Here is a 25,718-nt window from a genome sequence, read left to right on the forward strand (position 1 = left end):
AGGCCAAAAACATCACCTTTGGAAGCAAAAGATGCAGGCAGTTTTGACAGTGTCTTTCCAAAGGAAGGGGAAAACATGGTTACCTATCAGTTAAGGATGGTCCCTCGAGGAATCCTGCCACAGGAGCAGTGCAATGCCTTGCTCCAAGGAGCACTGAGACCACACAACTCTTTAACCCTGGCAAGCCCGTGCCTGGTTCTGGTGGCCTTTGCTGAGGGTTGTGCCGAAAACCCGCAGCCGTAACACTGCAGAGAGAACTCCTGGCAGCCAGACACTAAAGTTCAGTGGTGACAGGTTTGCAAGGGAAAGATGCATGGGCTGACTCGATTACATCAAAGATTTGTTCCTGTAAAAACCCTGAAGGGCTCATCAATCTCAAGGAAGATCTATGGCAATCAATAATCCAGGCGGGCTCAGGTAACAAGCGAGAGCAGGGCTAAGGGAACAGGCAGGGAACCATTTTATGGGTTCTCAAATACCAAGCTGGAATATTTATATTGGGAATTTTAAAAAATGGAGAGCTGTCTCTAGGAAGATATATTCTAATTCAAGCAAGAATAACTTAGGGCACCCTGTGACAGACTCACACAGGTCAGACTAGATGAATAAAACAGATCTCTGCCTCAGCTTATGAGGCCATTACTTTCTATGTAACAAATAAAACATACAGCATTTTAAACATCATTACTTGAAGGCAGATGGAAGCTGGTAAAACATTTTATATTTAATCTAAATAGCTATTAGAAAAACACAGTTACTAAGGTCAATGTAATTGTAATAGACAAGGCATAAAATATATTTTGAAGTGAAAACACATGTGATTCATTGCAGGGTGAAGGGGAGAGAGTTGAGCAAGTGCTCTCTGAGAAAGCTGCATCTTTGGTTTGGCCCTGCTTCAGCTCAAGTACTGTGAGCCAAACCAGCACACAATGGCAACATGCTGTTTTTGGAAGAGCCTGGCTTTGGAAACAGCCCCAGAGCTCCATGGCCTGAGCCAGTGAACTGCAGAAAAGACCAAGTGATCATGTTATTGCCAGGCCACTTCTGAAGCAACCACTGTTATCTGGTAGCCAACTTTCATTCCAGGTTAAAGCTCTTGCCAGAACTTATAAAAACCACTCCAGCTGAGTGGGGGGGGAAAGAGAGAGTTGAAATTTCAATCTGTATTTAGCTGATAAAATTAAAAGGTACACTTTTCAGAACATACCCAGTTGGGGCAGTCACCATTTCCCAAATGACTAGAAATTGCTCTTCCAGCTGTATTCTGTTCTTAATGCAAAGCAATACTTAAAATCAGAGCTCAGTCACCCAGCAAAAAAACCACCTACCTGTTAGTGGGAATTAAAGGAAAATATTAGTAGGTTAATACTATATGTGAGCAGTATATGCCCACTATGTTTAAAGAATGTTGTAGAAATAGCTTTAAAAAATATTAGTGGAATGGTTTATGCACCTGTCTCGGTATTAAACACCAGATCAAACACATATGGTTATTTTTCTTATCTAACTTTATTTCTTTAACTAAAAATTACTCATGAAATGGCAGAATACTGGTAGTTTATGTCATGAGTCACCACAATTACAAGAGGAACACTTGTGGTTAATGTACAGCTAAAATTCTGTACATTCTTCCCACTGCTTTTAGACATATCCCAGATTTAGAGGGCATCGTTTACAGCAATGCCAGACTGCCCCTGCACAGAAGTGGTAATTAAACAGACTGTTAAAAGAGCATTTTCAAGAATGCCTTGGTTGTAAAAATTCTGCAGCAGCCATATGACATAAACCAGAAAAATACAATCTTTTCTATGATCGCAAAAAAGTGGGATCCAACAGATTTGGCGGCGTTTGCTTTTGGGAACGACCAAACTCCAAACACAGCACAGCCCTTTGATGCAAGCTGATTCCTTCCACTGTTTCATCTTCTAGCCTTCTTGTAATAACTATTTTCTTGATCTCTCCTTACACTAAACGATTTACACTAGAGCAGACTGAATTTTTTTAAAAACACAAGTTTATGGCTACATTTAATTATATTAGTGGATATACTAATAATGTTTTTCAGAGCATGCCTTAATGACTGAATTAAGTCAGCTGAAGCCTGTCCTGCTGCAGAGAGCTTTGCTTCCACTGCTTCCTGTCTAGCTGAAAACCAACACAAACAGAGGGAAGAGAGCTCAGCTCATCCAGTGCCTGCGTGGCTGAGTGCACAGCCTCGAGAGCTCCAGCATGAGCACAAGGAAGAAATGATTGATCAAGTCATCTTTGAAGCTGGACCAAGGAATGTTGATGCTTGAGGTACAGAGCATCACCTCCTAGTGCAACCTAAAAAGAAGTTGTTCCCAACAGAGCCTCCTTGGAGTAACTACACTTTGAACCTTGAAGTAAAAGAAGTTGATTCATCATTTGCTGCCTATGTAGTTCTCCTTTCTGCCAGCATGACACAGTCCAAAATCAGCCTTAGGCTAAATTCACAGAACCCCTGCTACACCAACACTGTTACAATTGTCAAACACTTGACAAAGAGGGGACAAATCCAATCCACAACAGATTCCTGACAGAAGTTCTGGTAGGAGCTGATGGGTTGTTAGTTCAGCATTTCTTTCTGCCACCCCTTTGCCTGGTACCACTAAGGCTTCTTCAGCAAGGGGACTGAATTAATTACAGGTAGCAATCTTGCATATGAGACTAGAGCTTCCCCAACCCCAAATCATTATTCACACCCTAATTCTTTATCACAAAGAAATGAAGAAGCCTCAGTGCCCAACAGCAGCCGTGCCTTTCCCTGCCTTACCTCGGCAATAGTGGACTTGCAGACTTCTCTGGCCACGGACTCGAACTTCGGATCTGTTGTCAGGTTCAGCTTGTAGTTCCACAAGAGCTATGAAGACAGCATTTGTAGAAAGGGGGTTTAAGAGCTTCCCATTGGGAATGACAAACATTTTGCTTCAGAAAACAATGAAACATCATTTATACCCAATCTGTATCATCATCCTTTTACAGTGCAACGATCAGTGTAAAGTCTCCTTGACAACAACTTGGTCCCTTCATTCCTGCAGTAATTTTCTCATCCTGAATAAATTCAGGCTGTCAGAAATCTCTGTAAGGTCACGAGCTGACTCATTAAAAGGATATATATTGCATGGAGACTACTTAATAACCGAAAGGATAAAACAATGAAAGCCATAACTTGCTACCTGCTGCATATTTAGCAATGTCTTTAGCCCACCACACCTTTCTGTGCCTGATGCAAATGATCTAAAAAATGAAGTCCTCAATATGAGCAAATTTCATACTGAACACCTGATTAGAAAATGAGCAAAAAAGGCAGGAGATAACACAGCTTGAGCCTTCTGTGAGGGGCTGCAACCAGACAATTTTTGGATGCAGATATATTTCAAAGCTAGGGGAGGTTCTCTCTCTTGCTAAGCACAACACATTAGAGCTCAGAGTGCAGAACACCTTGGGTAAGGATGACTGTTCTTCCAGGAGCCAGCAACGAGCTCATGAAGGAGCCTCAATGCATTGGGCCACTGTGCAAGAAGCAACCTTAGGCAAGCCACACCCTGTGGATTATACACATCCCAGACATCCTCCTGAGGCACCACAAAGTGAAAATACAGGGTAAGATGACAAAACCTCAGCAAATAAATAGCTGAGATGTTGCCTGAGAGCTCTATTACCTTACCTGCTTTCCTAGCAACTTAAGTTGCATTTAAAAATTTTTTAACATCTTGAAGAATAAATACCTTTAAAAATTCACTTCAAAGACTGTGCCTTTGTGACAAAAATCAAACTAGTATCAAGAAGATAAAAGTTTGACCAAACTTCTATTTTGACATTTCAATTATACACAAAATACTGGGAAAACACGAGGGAAGCAGTTTCACATCAGCTCCAGGAGGATGGAAGTACAGAGAGAGAACCAAAATCAGAATAAACATAACTGCACCACCTTCCATACTTATAATCATGGTTTTATAGCTGTGAAAAATTGAAAAGGAGATGATGGAAAACTAAGGTGTTTCAGATGACGTAAGCTGTAAATATAGAGGTTTAATAGATAAAAGTGAATCAAGAGGGATCCTGTCCTCACAGAGTGCTGTAAGGCCTCTCCCAGCTAGAAACAGAACTACAAGAATGAGGGCACAAGATGAGGATACATCTCTGCATTTGGAGAGTCTCAAAATGAGCTGCTGTCCAAATGAACCTTCCCACAGATAGAAGGAAAGTGAAACTTGCAGCTTAAAACTCCAGATTGTAGCACTAGGCAGTATTTTCCAGGGGGATCATCAGCAGTTGTGCGATCAAAGACTGCACAGAGAGGCAAAGAAAACATTTGGACACGAGACACTTCTCTGTAGTCTAGGTTTTTATCACCCTCCCTTCAACTTCTGCCTGGGAAAATGAGACTTTGCCCACACTTCCTATTTGTGAATGGCTTCCATAATCCACATGCACCCAACATTTGCCTTGTGGCAGAGGTGCTGTCATTTAATCCAGCAGAAGAAAGGTCCAGCTTTGATTTCTAGAATTCTCAATTTTAGTTCACTCAGGTAGTCTCTGTTGGCACACTTAAATGTCAGGCAGATACGTTTTAATTACTGGAGTTTTTCGCTTTTTCAAAAAGACTTAAACAGAAACACGTTGTGCCCTTCATCTGATCCAACCCTGCACAACAGAGAATTACAGCTGCCAATGAAGTCAGGCAGAGCAGTACTAAAGGTTAATTTATAAACACAGTTGGAAATTACTAGTTGTACAGCATGGCCAGGTTTCATCTCTGGAATACATCTTCTAATAATAAAGCAAAATGCAGCTTCTCAAGCATCCAAAATCAAGAGTGTCATTGAGGCATGCACTTGTCTGTCTGTGTTCAGGGCTAACCAAGCAATTAGGGATCTTGATGTGGTGTATGCCAACAGAGTGCAAATGAGAGAAACCAAAGGAAACTAATAATGCCAACCTTAGCAATGATTTTTTTTATTCTCTTTTTTTTTTTTTTTTTTTTGAGTCTTGGGATTTGAAGAGTCAGCTTGACAGCCTGAAAACTGGCTAATAGTTTGCTCACTGTTAAACACAGTGCTGAGAGGAAATCTGTTCTAAAACCAGCCAACTGTCTCAAACTGCTTCTAAATATCGCACCCCCACAGCATTTTCCAAGTGAGTCTAAGAATTTAGCAGCTGTGAAAGTAATACAGAAGGTGTCAACAGTTGAAATTAAGAATTTAAATTCAGCACTGCTCACATCTTTTCCAAAAGGAGCACATCACGCTGCTCCCAGTAACTCACGGGAACCACCCCCCAGCCATAAAACAGGAAAGATGTCTGCTATCCTCCCCTGAGACACAAGTACAGTTTATAAAGCTCTTAAATATGTTCCACTCTGAAATCTCCAGCAAGACCACAGTGACTATATCGGGTTAAAGAAGTCACCTTGTATTCTTCCTCCATAGGCCAGTATAGAGACCCCAATGTGTCCTGATTAATACCTTTTGCAAAGTACCAAACTATGCAAAATACCTCAGAGGTTGATAAGGGATATGAGGTGCAAATGCCAAAGAAAGAGACTGAATAAAACAAAGCAATACTTACATGATTGCAGTCTGAAGAGATTTCATTATCTGGCTGAAAGGAGAAAAAAAGGAGTGTCAGTTCACTACTGATGTGATGCATTCAATAGAGAGAAGAATTTAAACTTACAGAAACTCTTTACAGTCATCTCCTTTCCACTGTAAGAAACATTTTGAGACAATCAACAGGAAATTTTAAAAGCTGCATATAAAGAGTGATGACACTGAATTACCAAAAAGACAGACTAACAGGTATTTTAGACACAATGCTGTCTTAACTCTACAGAACACAAATAGCACAAGAGTAGCAGCATTTATGTAGATGCTGCAAAAACATAATGAATGCACTGGCACTTGCCCCAGTTGCCTGAAGTAAGAAGGGAGAAAAGCATCTGTGGGAAAATAAAGATGCAGTAGCAGAGTTTTAAAGAAACATAAGTATGATGCCTACAACTGAAGGAGAAAGGTAGGACTCACTTCCCTCCCCCAGACCCAAACGTTCATATTCCCCATTTGAGAAGCAATGTCTTTTATTTCAGCTGCACATAAAGGAGTTGGTTTGAGGCAGCCCTGAGATCTACACCTTCAGCTATGAGAAACTGGTAACATCCAATGTTCACACATCATTTCAAAATATTCACTATATTCTCCCAGGGAGCTCCTTTGGAAAGAACTCTGGGTACAAACCATCCCATCCCTCCTTTCAACCTGAGTGGCTCTCTCACAATGAAGAGTTCCTTGAAAAAGGTTAATCAATACAAATCTGTATCTCCTCTCCACAGCAGAACAGCACAAAGGCAGGACAAAATCACCTGGTGGTCACATCCACATTAAAAAAAAAAAAAAATCAACCCTGAGTCACAAAGTCTCTGCTTCCACTGATATTTAAGATGCCAGACATGCTTTAAGAGTCACAAGACACTCAAAGCTTAAACACATCACTGACATTAACATGTTAGAGCTCAGGTATCTGGTAAGAGAACCAGTATTTCATCCCTTTCGGAAGCAAGCAGAGTTTCTCTGCACAATGTGCTACACCAACACTTGCACCATTGCTGCTTCAGAGAGCACTGACACAAGTGAGAAAAGCAAGCATGGAAAATGTTTCCAAGTTCTTAATTACAGCCATTATTTACTAAAGCACTTTTATTTTGTATAGCAGAAGTGGCAGAAATCACCTCTTCACTTTGAACATAAAAAATGGTACCTGAAGGACTCCAGTAATTAACTGCAGTTTAGTCAGACTGACACTATTTAAAATCATATCTCCCAAAGTAATAACAAATTTGAAAATTAGGATATCAGCTTTTTTTTTTTTTTTAAGGCTAGCAGATGCCTGCTGGTTATCCTCAGACTGCAGAACTGATTTGAACTGATTCCCTCAACTGAAAACTAAGATGCCATCCAAACTGCTCTATTTTAAAGTACCCCCTGAGACCAACACTATCATGACTTACAAGGTGCGTTTACTTAATTTTCTGCATCCATCCTGTATCATTCAGCAACAGGCAAAGGTTTTAGGCTAAGGTAATTTCAAAAGCTGAAGTAGAATGTCCTCCAGTGAAGTTGCTGTCTCAGTCTTTTAGTCAAGGATAGTTGCTTTATAAAAATATATAGGCTAGCAGTGGAATTCTTCTCTAGAGAACAGGACTTACTAACACATTTGCAGGTAGAAGAATTTGTAAGGGCCAGAGAGAACTCCCCCATAACCCTTCTGGGTCATTTCAGTTATTTTTGCATCCTCCAACCTGGTAACCTTTGCTTCAGATCCACCAAAGATTAAAACTGAGGGTTTTTCTGGAAAAATGAGCCCAAGGAGATAACAGCAACTTGGGAAGCTTAAACAAGCTTTTCTTGAAATACACAAGAATAAAATACTACACACTGAAATACCAGCCTTCCCTGTGCTCTGCAGCAAACCTCAGCTCTGGGGAATGGAGCCTTATTCCTCTCAGAAGAGTAACAGAATTCGAATGGGACCTTAACTAACTTTAGCACTTCATTCATTCACAGTGCAATACTTAAATATGCAAGGCATAAGATCTAGTTAATAATCCTTTCAGTGTTCAACGAGATGACCCCCTGCTACCTAAAGGCTGTGATCCTTTTTCCTCTTACCACTGCAATTGTAGGAATGGTGGGTTCAGTGGCAATACTGACCTGCTTCTCCATTTCTAAGTAAACCAAAACGAGAAAAACAATCCTTTTATCTTTTGTCTGATAAGCTGAAGGGCTGAGTTCCAAGTGGGAAAAAATTCTTCCCAGAGCACCCCACACTAATCCTGCCTTGCTGAGGAGACAGCCTGTGGCCCTCTGTCCTTCCCAACAGGAGCACTTTCAGAACAATCCGCCTGTGTGGTGAGAGTCAGGAAAAAAACGTAAGTTTCAAATTACAGCTGAGAGAGGTTGAAGAGCAAGAAAAGCTGCATTGTGTCAGCCCCACATGGTGAGCTAGAGGAACACGGATGCTCAGAGGACCCCAGGGGCAGGGGGAAGGAGGAGAGCAGCCCAGCCCAGCACCACATGCTAGTCAAGGCATTTTAGGAGAGGAAGCTGAAGGTGAGGACATTCCACCGAATAGCCAGGGAGAAGGATTCCTCTTACATCTCCGAACTGAAGGATTAAAAACAGCCTTTACAAAAAGTATATGTGCCTCTGGGCTCACAGAAGCTTTTGCTGCTTAGCAGCCTCAGTGGGAATATATTGCCTCCCTCTGCAGTTCTCTAAAAAGCTCTCCAAACTCCTTCACGCACTGACACTCACATCCCGGACTATGAACACCACTTCCTACCTCCCAGGAAAAGCAGAGTTTAGAACAAGTACCAGCTATAACCTGAACAGAAAAAGCATTTCCTTCCATTCAACCACAAACAGCCACAAATCCCAGTGCATTATTATTGTGAACTCCACAGAGAAATTCAAAGGTTTGTATAAACTCATATCACCCCCACACTGAAGTCATCAACACCGCTGTGTTTAAAACTGCCTTTTCCCACCCACCAGATATCAGCTTGCTGAAACAAGCCACAACAGTCATCCATCCCTTTCTACATCTCTCTGCTTGGGCAGCAGGATAAACTAGGTCAAAACTATACAGCAAGCAAGCAGCTCACCTAAACTACCCAGGCTCCAGGAGGCACAAGGTGTTGGTGCTTCAGCTGCAGAAATGGACCATCATCACGCTGGGGACCACAGGAAGGGCTGATGGTGATTGAACCAGTGTCATGGATCACCACCTCCTGCTCAGCACACTGCCTGGGGTACAGTTACAGCCACCCCCCCAACATCAGTCAGACCCCTTTCAGTTGGGTGTATAAATCAGACTTGATTTGGTCTTTTTTCATCACATCTAGAGAAAAACTAATTCACATCATTGGATTTTGAAAAGCAAGGTAAGTATCCTCATCAGCTAATGTGGATGAGAGTGGTGAGGCACAGGTTGCCCAGAGAAACTGTGTTCAAAGCCACGTTGGGTGGGACTTGGAGCAACCTGGTCTAGTGGAAGGTGTCCCTGCCCATGGCAGGGGGTTGGAACAAGATGAGCTTTAAGGCCCCTTCCAACCCCAACCATTCTGTGGTTCTGTGAAACTCAAGGTCTTGGGAAAACTCTCTGCAGGGCTTACTTGAATCTCTAGAACTAAGATGCCTTTGATTCCTTGCAAAAGTCATACAAACAGAAACAAACAGTCTGAAGTCAACTGTCCAAGTGCCTTAATTCCCAGAATTTAATCCCTCCTGAGAGCAGAAGAGGGGATGATGGCAGAAATTTGCACTATTCTCTTAAGGCAAGAGTAGCAGTGCACTTGCAGGACCAGGCATGTCTCAAATACTAACTTTGGATAATCTTCAGGGCATTAAAAACAACAGACCTTGGACCTGCTCGGCTAAAAACCACTGAGAACCAACGCAGAGCAAACCAGCAAAATAGAAAGGCATTTGGTTTGTGGATGGGAGGAACCCAGTAGATGTTCTCTCCCTAAATTCAGGAACAGACTGCAATAGGATCAAACAAGTCAGTTAGGAAAGTTAATGAAAGCAGCTACATTCCCACGAAAGACAGGGTAGGCAAAGTCCAGCCAGACTGTGGGTGTTCCCCAGATCATTGCACTGTCACACAGCTGATTATACTACAGAGCACAGGGCACACAGACGCAGCACAGGCAGCTCAGAGGGGTTTTTCCACGTTGATCTAAACAAACACATTTAGCATTATTGTCTGCAGAGAAATGATAGACCAGCCCTGCTGACCCAGGAGCTTCTAATGAGGTGGCCAGCAAGCTGATAAAGGGACAATTGACTTCTTAGCTGTGTCCTTCCCACAGATAACAGGAATCTTTTTGCACCAAACACACCCAGCCAGGACAGCAAACTCTGAATAAAGTGATTCAATCTGCAGGTATCAAGCAAGTTAGATTTACAACACCAGAACACAGCACAGGTTAGATGCAAAGAGCCAGGAGAGATCTGGGTGAGCCACCCTCCTGCAAACCTGATCCCTTCCCAGTGCAACCACAAGAAATGATTCTGCAGCAGAATCTGCGGAAACACGAGCAGACAGTAGTTCCTAGGCAAGAAATCAACACAGCTTTTGTAAAAGAAAAACCACATATCACACAACTCATGCTTGAAACGTACTGAAACATCCTGGAGTTCTGTGCCAACAAGCATATGGCTACAGTAAACCGTTTTCACACATCCTGCAATCCTGAAAAAGTCATGTGTGAAAGGAAAGTTAAAACCAGCGATAATTTAAGTTCAAAACAGATGAGAAGACTTTGTAATTTAATTACACATTTAGTGAGCAATGAAAGCTAAACTTGTTAAGCCAAGCTTGAAATATTCTCTAATGCCAGTGAACTGTTAGTACTAAAAACAAACTCAGTGTTGTCATGTCAGCAAAAAACCTCTATACTTACCATCCATGTTTTGAAAATAGCCAGTTTAAAGAATGGTACTGTGGATATATCACCGAAGTTACAAGCTCCTAGCTTCATATACTTTGCTTGTTTCATACAAATAATTTTTCCCACATACAAACAGAGCCAAAGTCTGCAATGCTGCAAATCATTTAACCAAATAATTATCTCCACATTGGTTAGGCATTTGTAGTTTATGCAAACATATTAATCCAAGTTATACACAAACACCTAACAACACAACACTAACATCTCCAAAACATACACTGTGCTTGCCTATGCAAACCAAACCATCAGGACCAGCAGCAGATTCTTTAGCTACCCTGCACACACAAAGCACAAGCAGCAAATCAACCCAAACACCAAAATCTGCAACAGTTTTTTTCACGTTTTAGCCGAATTCTAGATTCCACAAACTTTTTCACCTTGGCTGACCTTCTATATCCTCCAGGGGGGTATGACACCATTAAAGTTAAGTACACTTATTCAGAAAAGATAGCACAAAGCAAGATCAAGGAACCCCAGCACAACATGCGTGTCCTTCTGGCTCAGCAGCCATGGAAAAAGGAGCCAAGGATGAAGCAGGCCTTGTTCACTCGTACTTTGAAGATTCCCATGTTCAGTATCTGCTTCAAACACCAAGAAAGCTCAGCAAGTCCTATTTTTTGCTACTCAGCTTTGACAGTAAGTCAATAGAATTTTAGTAATTGTCATGTTTTGCTTGTTTCACATTTGCTAGACACTAAGCAAAGCCTTCAGCGGGCTGCGTGCCTTTTCTGCACAGCAGAGATCCCTCCCTGGGCAAATACCAAAAGCAGTAAAATCATAGAAAACGCTCAAGTTTTAATTCCAGTGCCTCAGAAATGACCACAGACCATGGTGCAGTTAAAGGAAAAACACCAGTTCCATTCAGCTACCCAGGCAAATGCCTTTGCTGGTTGTTTCTGGCCAGCAGGTCCCTCCTGTCTCCGAGCTGGCTGCTCCCACCCGAGCAGAGCTCCAAGCCAGGTGCTGGAGGCTGCCCAGCTGCTCCGTGCTGGCAGTGCCATGCTCGTGCCACAGCCATCTCTCCCACGAGCTATTCTTGTCCCTGCTGCTTCCTTCTCCCTGCACAGGGCACTCTCAAGCCCCTAAGCCCTCTTGCAGGGACCTTTCTCATTTCAAGGCTGATCCACACATCAGAGCGTGTTCCAACAGCCAGCACGATCAAAGCAAATTTGCCCCAGATGTTTCTGGTTGTTCTTCCCTCAGTCCCCTCTCTTCCTCCTCTTGGAGGCTTTCCAGCCAGTCCCAACGAGTTGTGAAGCAAGACAGACCCTTAAATTATGTGTTTGCCACAAAGTTTGGCAGCACAGCTACCAGATATAATGTTTCCCATAACACTCCTCCACAACAGAGCTCTGCTACTAAGCATAGCACTGACACTGAGCTGCAGATCCCGCCAGCAGGTTTCAGGATTTGCTCCTGGAAAGCTCTCTCAACACTAGCAAAAAACCCTCAGAGACAGAAAGGCATGCAAGGATGCTGACAGTGTCACAGGAGAGGCTGAAAGGAGCAGGAGAGCTGTTAAGAGCTGAGTGAAACAGCTCAAGCACCATCCAAAACTCAGCAAACCAACAGAAGAGCGTTTGCCATTTCAGAGCTTTCTGCTCATGGAGGAGCAACCCCAGCACCAGTCAGATTACTGGGAAAGCACAGTGGTACCTCCACCTGCAGCATCAGTCAGCCCTCACATCTATTGGAGCTACACTGAGACAACTTTACTCTCTAACAACCTGCCCAGATGAGACTCTGCCTTAACCCCAACCAGAAACATCCCAGAACAACTGAAGAGTATTCCAGTAGAGAGGCAAAATCAACAGCATGGGTATTGGCAGTTCTGCACAGCATCTCCTGGGGGATACAGAGGAGAAATGAGTGGAAAATGGAATGGAGGCCCCAACAAACAATTCCAGTGCGACAGCTAACAAAATGCTTTTAACAAATATATTCATAACCTCTTAGTAAGTCAAATTCCATCACTTATTCTCAATACAGGGACTTCACATCTTTTGACAGTACATACTCTATAGCACCCCATGCTGAGCTTAACTTCACAGAAAGCTTCTTAAAAGCCATGAAGAGTTCCCAAGCAAGATTCAGTTTTACACAAAATAAAAGGTTGTTGTACATGGTGTGGTAAAGCCCCTGTCTCCTAAGAGGAGAATGTTGTTCTGACCACACTTTGCTCCTCAGGGGATCATGTTTTGGCTGCACATGGCCTGGAACTAGAGAAATCCGTTGTAAATTACTTTTCTACAGGAGCTAAGAAAGAAGTTCACACCAAAAGCTCCACATAGCAAAGCAGAGGAGAAGCACAGGTTTCAGAGCAAGTGCTGCTTACTCATCTCCCCACTCCCACTCGCAGGCAGCTCCATTGCAGCACCGTCCCTCGTGCTGGAGTCTCTCTGACCATTACCAGGCTCCCTGGCCAAGGGCTCGTGCTTCATCAGCAGAGTGAACAATGCTCTAAACACTCAACCAGCCAATATTCATATTTGCCTTTGTTACTCCACGTGCAGGCTCATGACTGCAATTTTCCACACTGAAAGCCATACAGTGCTCCCAGAGATCCCTCTCTAGGAGGATTTTCCTCTGCTATTCCAACAGGGCACATGTGTCCCATCAATCAGGTGCCCATCCTCACCAAGGCACAATAAGCATCTCCTGCCCATGTCCAGGGGCATGAGCAGTACTGCTTTAATCCTAATGATGTGCAGTCACACATTCCACCTCTGAACCAAAATAAGACAAGTATCCAAACAGGTGGGAAGCAGACTCGGCTATTTTTAAACTCCTGCCAGCTATTCTATTTAGAGGCAATAAAAATCAAATACCTCAAAGAAGCCACTTCAGCCTTAACCACAAACCTCAAGAAGAACAATTTTATTTTGAAATCTTCCCTCCTTTCTTCAGGACAGTGGTGAGAGCCCTACTGTTCCCCCCCCCCCCACATACCCTATTTTTTAAGGATAACAACAAAATAAACCTGGAGCTACCTCTATCACAGCTGTCAGTATTTCAGATATGAGCAATGGAGGCACAATTAGATTTAACACCAGTACTTTCAAAATGTGATGGACTTTACACATGGATAAAGAGGCCTGTAGAGGCTCTTACAAACCCTCCCTGCACAAGTCCCTCGCTGTCACAAGAGAAGGACTATTTTAGCCTTTGGCATGGTGCATGTCCCTCAATTCCCATGTGACATTCAACATCTGTTTTGTTATCTGGCAATGCCAACAAGGGGGGCAGGATGTACCAAAGGACCCCACACGCCAGCTTTGCAGTGTTATTACCCTGCAAGAGATTTCCTGAAAGCACAAAGTCTCCTGGGCCTTGGCTGTCAGTCCAACTCCCTTACTGAGAGATGAAATGCAACGGGGAAGTCTCCCTCAAAAGCAAGAGCAGCCTGATCACGGGCAGTGTTCAGACACCTCTAGCAGCTGGATTTGAAATAAAACACTGGAATTTTCCTTAGAAGATCCACAGGACCCTGACACATCACTCTCTTCTTCCCTGCAGTGAGAGGCAGGTGGAGAACAAGAGCCCTGAGTTGGGCAACTCCCTGCTGTTAAAATAAACCACTTCAGTTCTTCTCACACTTGAGTGTTTAAACACAGTCACCAACTTTATCATCCTCTCTACATGCCAATTTTGTCAGAGTACTATATTCAAAACATATATTCATTCTCCAATCCTCCCAAAGAAACTTCTCTGTTGAAAACTTTCTGGTTATTCAAACTAGCACATCCCACTAAACCAGAGGCAAAAGTCATGGAGAGGTTAAGATAAATTCACTTAAGGAACAACACTGCCTTTGTACCCAGTGGGAATACGTGCAAATAAGCACAAAGTGTTAACACATTTGAAGGTCTACAGCACAGCCCACAAGGGCAGTTTGCAAGCAGCATCACTCTACAACAGAGAATCAGGACACTGCCTCGGCAGTCCAGAAGACTTCTTCAACACTGGATGAGCTTCCCCCACGAGATTCCTTTTGCTGGATTCTCACCATCACCCGCTGAACTCAGCAGGAAAAGTCTATAGGTTATTTTTAGAGAGTCCTAGAAACAGCACAATGCCCTGCTTCCAATTCAAGTTCCTCCCATACAGGAAGGGCTGCCCACAAGATGCACATCCAACATAATCCCTGCTCCCTCCACTGCCCTGCACTGTACTGAGCTGTGCTTCCCAAATAACAGCTGGCAACAACCTTACACCAATTTAAAGTCCTTTATTAACACAATTAGAAGGCACTCAACAGAGTTTGGAAACTCTTTTTAAAGCAGTCAGGTAGGGAGCCCATCCTGTTGCACCCACAATTTAACAGCCCTAGTTATCAGTTTTGTAGTTGCCCTCAGTAAGGTGGATTTTATTAAATACAGTCTGGATCAGCTAAAAAGCATGGTCAGGATAAGCCAACTGACACCTTAGTCACAAAGAGGTACCCACCACCTGCCTCTGACCAAGAAAGGGAAGAAATTCAAGCCAGCACAAGTGACCATCAGCCAGGTTTGCATCGGTCATCCTTGCACTAAAGGAGCAAAACAACCACAGTCTGATGGATGGCACAGTCAAGTGACAAGACTGGGCAAGATGCACCAAATTCAAGATTCCTGACGATGCTGCAGGACCCAAAGGAGGTGCTTCTGCTTTTCAAGCCACCAATCAACAGCTTGGGAACCTGATAATACCCTTCCACAGCAAACCTTTCCTTTCCTGCTCCTTGAGCTCATTATCAGCTTCTGACAAATGAGCCCTTTCCACAGGTGTGGACAAAACAGATTCTCAATTACAACTGCATTCACATCAATACCTTGAAGTTGAGGCTCTGAACAGGAACTGAGAAAAGAGAATAATTTTTTTCTAATAATTAAAAAAAAAAAAAATCTTGTTCTCAAGTCTCAAAGGTCAGAATGACCAGGAAAGCTAGACTGATGTATTAACCATTTTTCCATGTAAAACAACTATTCTGATTCACTATTTGAGTACTTTAGTTCTACTTTTAACAATAATCATCTTCCGCATTTTAATTAAGTTTCCATTTCTATCCAAAAGCAGCTTAATGCATGGAAAAGTAATTCAGTAGATAATGGCTTGCCATTTTTAAACATTATTAAAAAAAGATAGAAACATTAACATGCAAGCATTTAAATAATTACAGATCATATCAATTTAGACAGGAAACACACCAAGCTTAGCAATAAAAGCTAAAATTAGCTGCAAATAATATCACCAAACTAGAAAGCTCTAGAAAAATTACTAGAGTGTTCAAGCAAGACTGAAATTATTCAAAGCTAAGCTTCTTGCTTATTTAAATCAATCTGCCTGGGAGCCACACAAATTGTTGTGGCAAATTGATTTCCCTAGTGTCTGGTTCTCCTTTCCTAAGAGCCACGACAATAAAAAGACCAGAAAGACAAGATGAAACCAGCTGATTCACGACATCATTAGGCATTCTGCATCCAGACAGATTATACATCTCAACATTAAACCAAGTTATAAATGTCTTGCCGAGTGAAGGGGGCCGGGCTCAGTGACTCACCAGGGCTGCCAGGGGCAGTGCTCAGCCACAGGCCTCAGCACCAGCACCAAACCACAAATGCTAATTCTTTTTCATGGAGACTCAAGCAATACAGCATGGCTAATACACTTTATTTTACTTTACTACCTCATCCCTGCTGTACTTCAGCAGCACACACGTAGATTTTATCTGAAACAGATTTTCAGCAAACCCACCGTGCTAATGCCTATAACTGATGTGAAAAATATAGCAGTGCTTCATTCCTGCTTGGCCAAAAGGTAGAGCATGCCACTCAAAAGGAGTCTTATTGAAGCTTTATTAAATAAATGTTTAGAGCATTTACCTAAAGAATTGTGCCAGTATAAATGGCAGCTTGTTTTGAAGCTGGACAGAGAAGTAAAATAAAAAATAAAAAAAAAGGAAATTCAAAAACCCTCAAGCAGGAGCACACAGCAGTTTCCAAGATTCAACCATTGCTCCAAGCTAACCTCTTCTTCATCAAGAAAAGCCATCTGAGCTTTTCTTCGGGACCGGGTTTTTGTGCACACCGAATGAAAGCACTTGCTGTCTGTTCACTTCCCACAGGGGAGCTGCATTTCATATGAAAAGAGTTATCCAGAAACATTTACTATACACATCTGCACCAATAAGGAAATGAGTCATCAACCCACTGGCAGGCCTGATTCACAGCACATGGCGCTCCGGCTATTTAGGAATCTGTGTATGGAATACAGGGGAAAGGCAGATGCAAGCCACAAGTCATTTTAAGAGACTACATGTAAAATGCAAACTAATTTAAATGTAGTTTTTTTGCCTCCTTTGCTTGGGTATAATTCCTTCAAAAGCACAGGACCAGCACGGTATTGTACACAGCCGCAGAACTTTTCACCTGCATGAATCACAATGTTTTCTTTACATAACTTGAAGAAAAGCAAACCCTGGATAAAATCGCTTGGCTTTTGTTCAACAGAAAAATCAACATGAATAAGTCTTTACAGCCAGTGCTAAGGCAAGGTTTCCATGGGATTAGTAACAAACTACCAAATAAAAATTCTGCTTGCCTTCGGAACATGCAAACAAAAGCCCTGTTACAGGACCAAACCAAGTACCTTTTTCAGTTCACCACACTGAATAAAGGATAAAAATAATGAAAACTGTACATGTATCTTCTTATTTAAGCTTTACACTTCCTCACAGAGTTAGATATAGGTTTAGGTTGACCTTGTTCCAGGAGAAGCCAGGGGCACTGGGCAGCAGCACACTTCCCCTTGGGTCTGCTCTGCCACAGAACCTTGGCTTTTAATGTATTTTGTGGTTTTTTGTGGTTTTTTGAGAGCTCCTTTCCAAAGAGCACTAGAGTTTTTCAGCTTGAACTGCTCAGCTCAATAGTTATATAGAGCTGTAGAGCCAAGCATTTTGTTTGAAAATTCTGAACCGTAATGGTAATTCAGAGGATTTAAAATGATACCATGGTAAGCAGCCAGGTCAGTAACAGTTCCCCTCAAGCCAAACAAAGAAATTATAGCTGACTAGTTTTGCACAGATGAGCAACTTTACGATAAAAAAAAATTAAAAAAGAATCAACAAAGCCATGTTTCATGCTGGATTCTAAAAGTGAGCTTGAAGAGCTTTCTGGAAAGCCAAGTCAGTAGAAAAATGTCTTACTGGTAATGCAGGAGAGCCAGACACCTGCCCGCAAATCCTCCCAATTACTGTTTCCATAACTCCTACTTAAAAAGCCATGAATAAAGACAAGCTGCAATTAAAAAGACTGAGCACACCTACAGCTTCTCTGCTAATAACGACAGAGAGAAAATAACGGGGGAGGGAGGCAGAGGGGAGAACAGCAATAAGCTCGTCACTGCCACAGCTCGGTACCAACACACACCGCTCCGCCCGGGACCACCTCGGTATCACTGCTGAACACTTTTCATCTGTCAAAACACAGGAATTAAATCAACAATTCAGCTGCTCTAGAAACAGCTGGTTATTCTGTCTCAGCATTATTCCTGACAAACAGCAAAACGAACTACAAGGCTCAGGAATACAGACCTAAAATCCAGAGCAGGCTGGAAGGGCTGCAGGCGAGTACTCACGCTGCCTTCCTGCTACAACTGAATTTGCAATTATGTCCAAAAGAGAACTTCAAAGTTTAAGTATTCTGTTGGCAACAATTAGGACTTGATAGAAAGTACTTCATTCTAGTCTCTGGTCAACTGGGGTGGTCTCAATAGTCACACACTATTAAACTATTTGAAGGCCCACACTAAAGGAAGGCTTCCCTCCCATGTGAAGCCTACTCGTGGCTGAAGAAATAACCGTGGCTGCAAACCTCTGGGCTCTGCAGGTACAGAAATGCCCAAGAGGCAACACCAAATTTTCAGGATTAGTTCCAGTATGCTGATGGCAAAGCCCACACAGTCCTTGCTGAAGAACCTGGTAATGTGGGGAGATTATTTTGTCCCGACCAATAAGCAGAATAAAGATGTTTTCCCCAGCAGATAACTCTGTGGTTTGCATGCCCACAAAAAGGCACTGCCGTGCTTCTGGGGGCATTCAGGGGAAAAGGTGACAGCATTTCCCTCAGGTAAGCAGTTTTCCATGTGTGAGCATTCTAATCCCTTGCATGCAGATTTCTATCTGAATGATAAGTAAAAAAAGTTGGGATAGTGCAACTTTCCCAACAAGGTGAGATCTGAATGCTTTAAGCACAGGTCGACATTGCAACCAAACCCACCTGTTTGGGTTTCCTGCACTGTCCTTGAATAGCCTCGGAGAGTTCTTGCTCAGGGTGAGCACTGACTCTGCTGCCTGAAAAAACTTGTCAAACTCCATACAAAAGGAAAAGATTCTCCCATGACAATTTTTAAGGAAAGATAAAGCCCAGAATACCAGAGATATTAGATGTATCAAACAGATCCCCACAAACAAGTCACATATTTCCAAGGGACGTGGAGAGTTAGGAGCATCCCTGACTGGCACGTGTGAATAAAGGATGCACATCCCGGTACAGCAGCAACTGATACTTGTCTCTTAGGAGGGAGACACATATGACTATTTTTCTATTTTTAGTGAAAATTAAATCTTAGCAAAATATATACTAAAAGTGAGCATTCAAAACTCCAGTGGAATCATTTGGGTAAGAGCCCAAATGTGACACCACAAGAGTTTGAGGAATCTAAAAAACAAGAGCAGATGGAGAAGGAATTCAAGAGCAAAATCTTCCCCAGCACCTATTCAGCATTCAGAGGCAATCCTTAGGGGTTTTCCAACCCCGCAATGATTGTGAGGTTATCATACTTCACATTTTCAATAAACAACATTTGAACTCAGATGGCCCAGTAAGGAAGAGACATGACTTACACAGTGAGAGCAAGATTATAAAATCATGGAATAATCTGGGCTTATAAAGGTCATTTAAAGATTTTTTTTTTTTTTTTCATTTGTGTGCGTTTTTATCAGCAGCATTTTGAAACAGGCAGCTCATGATGAGTGCCAGGCTTGGCTCCAACACGAGTGGTTCAGTGCTCTTTGCCCAGGCTGGAGAGCATTGTATTACCTCCATCCTCTTTGCCCTCCAAAACAAGAAGCAAGGACAGAAAAGCCTTAGAGCAAATTAAGAACTGCCATGATCAGACAATTTTCATTTAATCACAGCACAGGCCTTCAAAAAGCAACATTTTCAGGCTTCTTGAAGCCTGCAAAATTGAATTGAGTAAATTTAGGTCTACATTTCTAACTGTAACATAGCATCTACCAGATTACCTGAGGCAGATTAACAAGGTTATTTTTTTAATGGATAATTAGGAAACTACCAAACTAGCCTTAACATTGAGGTCAAGAAGACAATACTGAGGAATAACTTTAATTTTCATCTATTTATGCACAAGAAACACTCATCCTTTTCCAAGACAAATCCCCAAACAAATTCAAAATAAAACATTTAAAGAATTACCCAGATAAGGTGGTACAACTGTACTCAGGAGAATCCCATTTCAACAAGTCTTCACACCTCAAGTTGCTGAAGCACTGACATCTCACTGTCACCCACAGAAGGTTTGCTACCCTGATGCACAGGGGGGTGACACAATTAAATGTCCATCTAACCCTTTGCAGTGATACAGAGCTTTCCACTGCACCTGCATTACAAAGCAAAAGCTCTTTGGTACTTTATGTGTGCTTCAGCAAAGTCTGTCAGAACTTGGGGAGCAAATGAACAGCTGGTGAATTATAACATCCATCAGTTGACCAGAGAGGATCCAAGAAAACCCCAAACCACCCTCCTTGCTTCTTCCTTAAGAAATTCTCTAAGGAGTTTTCTGCTAGTTTCCTGCTTTCTCACAAGGGCCTCCAGGGTCAGTGCTGCTGGTGGAAAGGATGATGATGCTGGGTAAGTGCAGTATTAACTCAGGTCAGCCTGAGCCCTCATGGACCTGCTCCCTCAAAAACAACCCCTAGACCCAGCTCAACCTGCAATCAGGCTAGATACTAGCAAAAAAATCTCTGTATTCTCTTCTCTACAGTACCAGTGAGATGATCAACCTCAAATCCTGGGAGCAGCTCTTACCATAAGAAATTAAAGAAGGCAGGGACCTGCAGGGGAGTTACACTTGCTGGTTGAAAGGACAGCTTGGCTGACACTCAACAGGGTAATTTTTATAAATAAAAAAAATTCCCACTGTGCCAGAGTGGCTGCCAATTCTTCAGGCAAATTGGATGAGAAATGACAGTGAATTGTAGATTAATATAAGGAAATCTCAGGACTCATTCTGAAGTCTTCACTGTACTGCACATACCTTCCTGTGCTAAATGCACCGTGTGGCAAAAAAAAGCTGGTTTGTTCCACATCAGTTATATCTGACAGTACATTTTAGAACCTGAGACGTGTAACCCAACATCTTGCAGGCAACCACCAACTCGTCAGAAAGAAGCAACAACCACAAGGGAGCCCCTGCACCCAACCCAACTCAAACCACTGAGAAAGGCTGTTCCTGTTCTGCTCTGACTAAGCTCCCAGGCTTGTTACCACAAGAACTAGCTCTGTAGTTTCCCACAGATTCACACATTTGCAAGTAATTTAAGACCTCCAAGGCTTCTGTCCATTGGAACTTGCAAAGCTGCTTCCTGGAGTACAAGCAATGCTCCCCCATTTCAGTGAGGATGGTCCCACTTGCTCAAGTAGCCAGTTGATATTGCACAAGACAACAACGGCCGTCAGAACAGCCAGCTGTTCCACTTGTTCTTGCAACTCAAAATTGGGAAGATAAAGTATTATTAGAGCATGTATCCTTCTCTTGTGCTTTCCAGTGATCTGTCCTTCACTGACCCCAGTCCTCCCACTCTTAAAGAAGCGCCAGACAAGGATAACCTGCTGAACATGCACCCACAGCAGCAGGCAAATGAGAGCAGCCACATAAGTAAAAATTGCTTCTGGAAACCAAGACTAATTGTGGCTTCCTTTTAGAGAAGGGGGAGGTTGGTGCAACATGCTTTGTCTGCTCTAAGGGGCCAAACAGCAGCTGCTATTTTCAGCTCAGCGAGTTTTACAAGTTCGACTTCAGAACTGGAGGAAGAGACGCAGCGTGGAAGCACCAAACATCTGGAACAGCAAATTTCCCTACACACCACTTCAAAACCACAGCAGACAACTGCACAGACCTGGCATTAAGTTTGCTGACTTTTTGCAGTCAGACACCCTCTAAAACACCCAGGTAGTTTCCCACACATTTCTGGAAGCCTGCCTCCTCCAGTGACTGCTGTGCAGAGGGAAACCTTGTCAGGACAAGCGAGATCTTACTAATGCAGGTGGGGCTCTCTGCTAGAAGCCAGTTCTTACTGCCCTTTGAGATAAGCAAACTGGAGTTAATCCATCAATTATTCGAACTGAAGACTTGATCCTTCTTCCTCATCTTCTATTTAAAGTTTTGGAAGCAGGATTAGCAGAGTGAGGCTTTACACTGTAAAGACAGCAGAGCCAGGGAAGGTGTGTGGTGTTCAGGTTTTACACAGCAGCACCATAAAAAGAGGTGCCAACAGGCAGTTTGCTGAAATACTTTAATTCTTCTCAGGCAGATTTATAGTATCTTTTGAAAACAAATGAAGTACAATCTATGCAAGAACACCCTTGAATTAAAAAGTAATTCATGCTGAGCTTTTTCAGAAATCTTTCTTTTTAATTAGGCTCATTAGCTGACTCCATGCTAATTTGAGCTACAGGTTTTTTACAAAACTCATTTTGTTACTGCACAGCCCCAGCCTAGCTAGCACAATATTTCAGGTAGGTTCCAGCCCTCTTTGCTGGTGCTGCAGTTCAGTGACATTTAGAAGGGGGCAGTTCAGGACTGCCCACACACGTTCCCACTGCCTCTGCTGGAGGCAGCTCACAGGAGACCCCAGGTGACAACCTGCTCTGGGAGAGTTCTGAGACCTGAGTCCTCCTGCAACCAAACCACTTGGTTATTAACTCTTTGAACTGACTTACAGAACCGAAAGTGATTTTTCCTACACTCGAAAATAGACCAAATTCTCTTGACAGTTTGATGTTTCAACATAATTCTCTTACAGAGCTTAACTTTTAGCTGCATTTTGGCAAAGGGGGTTTGAGCACTTATTTGCTTCATTTTTTCCATTTGAAATTTGCCTGACTTGCACAAAAGGTCTTTCTCTTAACTGCCAGCACTAGAAACAAGTTGCGATCCGAAAATCAAGTGGGGTTTTATTGTCCTTTATACAGCTTGTGCCAAAATGTCTTACTAAATCGGCTGTTACAATCATTACTAATAGGAAATGTTGGCACAAAAATGTTGAAGAGGAAAAATGAGATGTTTTGTGACATCAAAACAAGCAGATGCCTCAAGGACAAAGGCACAATCTCACTTTTTGACCAGAGCTTTACTAAATTAATCATCTCTACCCGTTAGATCAAAGCCACTTTCTAAATATAAATCATACAGCAGTATTTAATGAAAAAACAAATTTTAAGTGATGACAAGCACTAATAAATATGCTAATTTCTTCATTTAGCTGGCACTTGTAACAGTAGTACAAAGAAGTTAAGTTACTTCACAAAACACTGCAGTTCCTCCGGGGAAATATCTGAAGTAGCTCAGCTTGGCTGTTTTCACGACAGCCAGTTTTGGTGAATCAGGCTGTAAGTGCACTCCAATGACTCCCCACACGGGGCAACAAGCGTCAACACCACAAAATTAAAACCTGTTCTCTTTAAAGTGAGACAAAGGAGCCGTTTGACAGCAGGTTGCAGTCTCTCTTTCTCCAGAGGAAACCACTCCACAGGCACAACACAGACAGTGCTGGAGCTTTAACAGATGCCGGGGGTTTCCCAGCCTAACACATATTAGCACTTTGTATTTGCAATCCTGATTTCCAGCACCAAGCAGTTCATTTGCATGTTAATTAGAAACAGGTCACCAGAAAATTGCACCAGACAACCTTTCTGTATTGACTCGAAAGGACAAGGAAGCATTTCCATAAAGTCTCTCTCCCTCTTTCAAGCACATTTCCATCTGCCTGTGAGCCACCCAGAAGTTCACAGTAAATCAAGGTGCTCCTTTTGTTGACTGAGCATCCATTTCAACACATGCCTATCTCAGATCTGAAAAACTAAAACTGGTTTAATATCAGACATCTTTTGAGACCTGCAAAACAAATCTGCAAGTCTGAGCAACGCTAGAGGAAATAATGGCAAATTAGTCTAACCAGAAGGCCTCATTTTTACCACAAAGTACAAAATTAAACAGAATTAAGTCTGAAAAAAAACCATTGTTAGAGTATGCCAGAGAGAAAGCTTAGCAACTGGTTAGGACTATGCAGCTCTGAAGGCTGCACATTCATCCAGTTCTGCTCAGCAGTCACACTCCCAGGCAATGGCAGGATTAAGAAGAGAGGAGGCGGCAAGGAAAGAAGGTGTTACAACCACCTGTAAACACGCTCTGTAACATCCTTTCTCTGTGAACCTTCTTTTATACACTAATATTATAGTACTGTGCTTAAATCAAATGCCCCTTCAGCTTGGTTTTACAGGTCTTATGTTGCCAAGTCTAATAAAACTGAATTGTTGCTGCTGTTTGTCATACATTCAACTCACTGGCACCTCAACTTCCGAGAATTCACTTCATTTTCTCCAGAACCTCCAAGACTGATCACCTGACATTATCAGACAATAACTGTATGGTTTCAAAACAGAGAGTAATACTATTATAAAGCTGTGCTTCAGTTTAACACCACACTGTATCTTCAATTTTCAGTTGATATTGCAAAGTCATGGCCAACGAGCTTGAATGAAGACTTACATATGTTGAAGTTCATGTGCATCTTTTGTGCTTCTAACAGGCACACTACTTAAGTGTTTAAGACTTGTCTAAGAAGTCTTGTCCAGCTCCTTGACCATTTAAGCCTGTGGGACTCAGCTGCTGCTGTGGAGAAAAAGCACACTGAAGTGTTCCAGTTCAAACCAGGCTCAAGGATCCACCCTGCTCCACCCTTTACACATCCCCATCCATCCCAGCTCTTTGTTCATCCTGAACACCATCACCACGGCCACTGTTCAAGGGCTGTCTGAGTTAATGGTTGATCTAAGCTTTGGGTCCACGCTGCAACCTCCTGTTCCGTCAGGAATTCAGTTCCCAGCTCGGTCCTGACAGCAGCTCAACTGCCTTAACTCAGCACACAGCAACAAGCTGTGGCACAGGAGGCTCCTCCAGAACTAAAGCCCCACAGATGTGGTCCAGGATATCCCTGCAGGAGATTGCAAAGCAGCTGTGGGATCAAGAAAATTATTTTATATCAGTGCAGCTGGTTGCAAGGCTCTCTTTCATTTTTAAGAAGCACCAGCTTTTGAACTACTTGCAGACAGCCTGCAAAGGAGTCTGCACACAGCAACACATTCAGACATCCCATTTGAACACTGAATTGAGCAGATTTCTGAACACAACCATCAATATACCAAGCTGGGGACCACCAGCTGTGTTGTCTCTTTAATAATACTTACATCAATGAATACAATTGCCAGTAGATGACCCATTAATAAAAAAACCCGTTTGTTTCAAGTACCTAAGAGGTTGATGAAAATGTAAAATTCTATTATGTTATTAGCTATGAAACTACATAAAATTAAGCAGTAAAGGATGAAAATCAGGTACTATTACTGTGTTAACTCATCACTTTTGTCCCCAGGAAGTCTGAATGGCTATGGCCTTTTCTACATGTTTCTTAGGAAGACATCAACCAGATAGGATTTTTCACCAGCACAGCTGTTGCTGTTGAAAATCCAAGCAGGCACTGAATCACACAGAGAAAATCCTTCAGTCAGTACTTGGGATCTACACTAGGAATTCACTGCAGTAAAACTACAGAATGGATTTGCCTATTCTCAAAAGATTTACTGGTGTATTTGCAGGCTTTGATGCGATCACAGCTGTACAGCAGTTGCTCTGCCTTCAGCATAGTCAGGAGAACCAGAGTGAACAGGGTATTAACAAAAAAAAAACCAAAAAACTCAGTAAGCCAGAGGTTAGACACCCTGTCTATATTTGATCCCCACCTTCTTGCCAGAGACTAACAATGGGATTGCAGGAAAGAATCACTGTGATAACAATCATTTACTGAGGCTGTTCAATAAAAGCCCTGTGAATGCCACGAGCCAGA

The 25,718-nt window shown here is 42.5% G+C and overlaps 1 protein-coding gene across 1 annotated transcript in view; it reads right to left on the reverse strand.

Annotated features, from left to right (window-relative positions):
- The window catches only part of GLG1 (golgi glycoprotein 1), a 78,022-nt gene that overhangs the window by 34,838 nt on the left and 17,466 nt on the right, over positions 1–25,718 (reverse strand). The window contains exons 2-3 of the mRNA XM_027646692.1: positions 5,596–5,628; positions 2,795–2,881 (exon numbers count right to left, since the gene is read on the reverse strand). Of these exons, the coding sequence (XP_027502493.1) occupies positions 2,795–2,881; positions 5,596–5,628 (120 nt within the window). The remainder of the gene's footprint in view (positions 1–2,794; positions 2,882–5,595; positions 5,629–25,718) is intronic.

Source organism: Corapipo altera, unplaced genomic scaffold (assembly GCF_003945725.1).
Source record: "Corapipo altera isolate COAL_440 unplaced genomic scaffold, ASM394572v1 62, whole genome shotgun sequence".
Lineage (NCBI taxonomy): Eukaryota > Metazoa > Chordata > Aves > Passeriformes > Pipridae > Corapipo > Corapipo altera.